The sequence below is a fragment of the Myzus persicae genome, unplaced genomic scaffold (assembly GCF_001856785.1).
Source record: "Myzus persicae strain clone G006 unplaced genomic scaffold, MPER_G0061.0, whole genome shotgun sequence".
In the NCBI taxonomy this organism is placed as follows: Eukaryota; Metazoa; Arthropoda; class Insecta; order Hemiptera; family Aphididae; genus Myzus; species Myzus persicae.
The window spans coordinates 1-3,494 of record NW_019100966.1 but is presented as its reverse complement, the minus strand read 5'-3'; the positions used below and the strand labels follow the sequence as shown (position 1 = coordinate 3,494).

Genomic DNA, 3,494 nt, shown 5'->3' with positions numbered 1-3,494 from the left:
GTTACCCCATTAGAAAAATTTTAATTCTAAATAATAAACTATTTTCACTGATTATATACATGACATTATATTACATATTATAATATCGCTGTTACATCGTTAATCTATGTTATGTATCTATTTTCTGTTATTTAATATACACAATTTTGTGTGTTGGTTCTTAGTTATTTTTGTGATAATAAATATTATTGTCACCCTCCCGGATTTTGATTGATGGGCATTCTTGGATTATGAAACAATACTATATAATAAGTTAAAAGTAAAATTTGTATTGTTAATAATACTATTTGTATAGGTACAACTAAAACTCTGTTTACAATAAATAGGTTATAAAATTACAGTTCATCATCAAGGCGTATTTAAACTGCCACCTTAAATATTTATGTTATATTATTATAATAGCTCCACTCTTATTATTGGTATACCTATATAATTAATTAATAAATTAAAATAATGATAAAATAATAAATATTAATACCATGCCTAATAAGTAATAATTAATAATTATATGTAAATTTAAAAATATTGTCACATACACAATATTAAATATATTGTCTACCAGAAAAACAACCGAAGTCCATATTATTATAATATATTAGAAATTATAATACAATTTTATTATGCTCTCAATAATTATAAATAATCCTTTAAATAATTATAGAAGTACATTGTCTCGATATTCATACTTATAATTAATGTTAATGTTTCTTCAAATATTTTTCTGTCTATTCAATAAATACATAATATTATACTATAGTCACAATCTCTACCTGCAGAAGTCCAGACATATTATATTATTATAATATTATGTTATCAATAATAATATAGAAATACGTTGCCTCAATATTTTTACTTAATGTTCCTTAAAATATTTTACTATCCATTAAATAAACACATTGTTACAATACTTACAAGAACATATTTTATCAATAATATATAAAAATATGTTGTCTCAATATTTTTACTTAGTGTTTCTTAAAATATTTTACTATCCATTAAATAAACACATTGTTACACTATTTACAAGAACATTTGTTATCAATAATTTTAGATAAATGTTGACAACGTATATTTTATTGATGTTTCCTACAATATTTTCTTCAGTACCTACGTGAAAGCATCTTATTACAATGTTTAAATACTATTTTTAAATATATTTTTATTCATATATTAAAAACATGTTGTCAAAAGGTGTTTAAACAAAATATTTCTAAGAACATAAGGAAAACATATGTCTACAATATAAATATTTTCTAATTGCTATCTGGGTATAGTTGTTTAAGATATATATAGTATACCTATATTAATATATGATAAAAATGCTTAATTAATACAGACAATACATTATGAAATGTAAAATTATTTTTTATGAATATTGTCTGGTAAGGAGAGGAGTGGGTGGTATTGGGTACAAAAAACAGAAAGGGGCCAAAAAATGTTGGCCCCCTTATAGAAAAATGTCTGGTTACGTGCCTGGCCCAAGCCGCTTATTTTCACCCTTGATGTTTAATGAAAAAGCGTATTTTTAATATTTGATACACTACGCTTTGAAAATGTTACAATTATATTTAAATTCAAATATATGGTCTCTAAATATTTTGAAGATGTTTGATGAAAAATGAATTTATAATATTTGATAAGTAACGTTTTATAAATATTTTAATTATATTTAATTTCAAATATATCGTCTCCAAATATTTTGAAGATGTTTGATGAAAAATGAATGTATAATATTTGATAAGTAACGTTTTATAAATATTTTAATTATATTTAATTTCAAATATATTATGGTCTCCAAATATTTTGAAGATGTTTGATGAAAAATGTATTTACAATATTTGAATAGCAACGTTTTGTAAATATTTTAATTATATTTAATTTCAAATATATGGTCTCCAAATATTTTGAAGATGTTTGATGAAAAATGTATTTACAATATTTGATAAGTAACGTTTTGTAAATATTTTAATTATATTTGCTTACAAATATATGGATCCAAATATTTTGAAGATAATTCAACAATATTTTCAACCAAATATTTTACCAAGAAACCTTCTTCAAATATTTTGAAAATATTAATGTTTTCAATTTGCTGTGTGGGATGCAACATTTGATCGGATGTCTGCAGGGTTCTGCGTCTGACGCCATTCGCAATATACCCGTGTCCGCTGATAATTATGACCTTGCGTGGTCCACGTTATCGTCGCGTTTTCATCGCCCGCGATTGGTCGCAACTGCATTGATCGACAAATTGCTCAACGCCCCGGTGTCGTCGCAAGAGACGCTGTCCGATCTCAACAATTTTGTATCGACCTTTTCCGAAAACATTGCGTTACTAAATGCCTTGAACATTACGGACCTCGGATCATTCATAGTGTTTTCCATGGCTTTTCGGTGTCTCCCGGCATCTACACGCAAATTATTCGAGTCGTCCACTCCTCCACAGTTTCCGTCGGTGACTGAGTTGCTAGCTTTCGTACAGTCCCGTGTAGCGATCTTGGAGATAGCCGGAGATCATCAGAAAAAGTCCAATAATCGATCACAGTCTACATCACACAGCAGCGCGTTCGCTAAGAAGGGTCCGTTCAAACCAACCAATACATCGTTAGTCATTTCAAAGCCATCAATCTCCAAGAGCGATTCCTGTCCGAATTGCCGTGTAAAGCATACCATCACTGCCTGTCAGAAGTTCTTGTTGTTGTCGGTCGAGGACCGCAACAAGTGGGCTCGTGACAACGGTGTGTGCTACACGTGTTTGTCGACCACTCATTGGGCTAACAAATGTCACTCGAAACTCCGCTGTGATACCTGTTCTAGGAAACACCATACGCTGCTTCATGGTTTTTCGACACGAGGCCAGTCAGAAAATGCTTCATCCAACGGTGACGCTTCCTTGTGCGCCACATCGATGCCATCAAGGGCCGATGAGTCATCGGCTGTGCTATTAGGCACCGCTCTCGTCCATATCCGTGATCATTGTGGCACCTGGCAAACCGTCCGTGCCATCATTGATTCAGCATCCCAGATAAGTGCCATAACTGTGTCCTGTTCCACCCGCTTAGGTCTGCGATTGAAACATTGGACAGCGCCGATCAGTGGATTATCCGGCGCAACGGTAGCTGATGTCCGAGGTACAGTCGATTGTGTCGTACAACCAAGGTTCGCTACAGAACCACAGTTAAGAACAAATGCGTGGGTGTTGCCGTCGATAACTTCAAATATGCCCCGTCGGTCTTTAGTTACAAGCGTTAAGGATCGATTCGCAAACCTGGCGCTTGCGGATTCTACGTTCGATATTGCGTCTCCGGTTGACGTACTACTGGGAGCCGACTTGTTCGCACAGATAATAGACGGCCGGAAAGTTACGATAGCTGCGGATCTACCCACAGCTTTCAGCTCTATATTCGGGTGGATTCTGATCGGGCCGGTGCTTCAAACTGATGTCGAGCGCCACACATCGCTTCCGGTGTCTTTAACCGTCTCAATAGAAAATT

General features: G+C 33.0%; 1 protein-coding gene across 1 annotated transcript; it reads left to right on the top strand.

Annotated features, from left to right (window-relative positions):
• Positions 1-2,101: 2,101 nt before the first annotated feature.
• On the top strand, positions 2,102-3,427 carry LOC111027074 (the record flags this gene model as incomplete). Its single annotated transcript, XM_022305291.1, has 1 exon — positions 2,102-3,427. A coding segment is annotated over exon 1 (1,326 nt), but the record flags the coding sequence as incomplete, so codon positions are not given.
• Between the last annotated feature and the right edge of the window lie 67 nt (positions 3,428-3,494).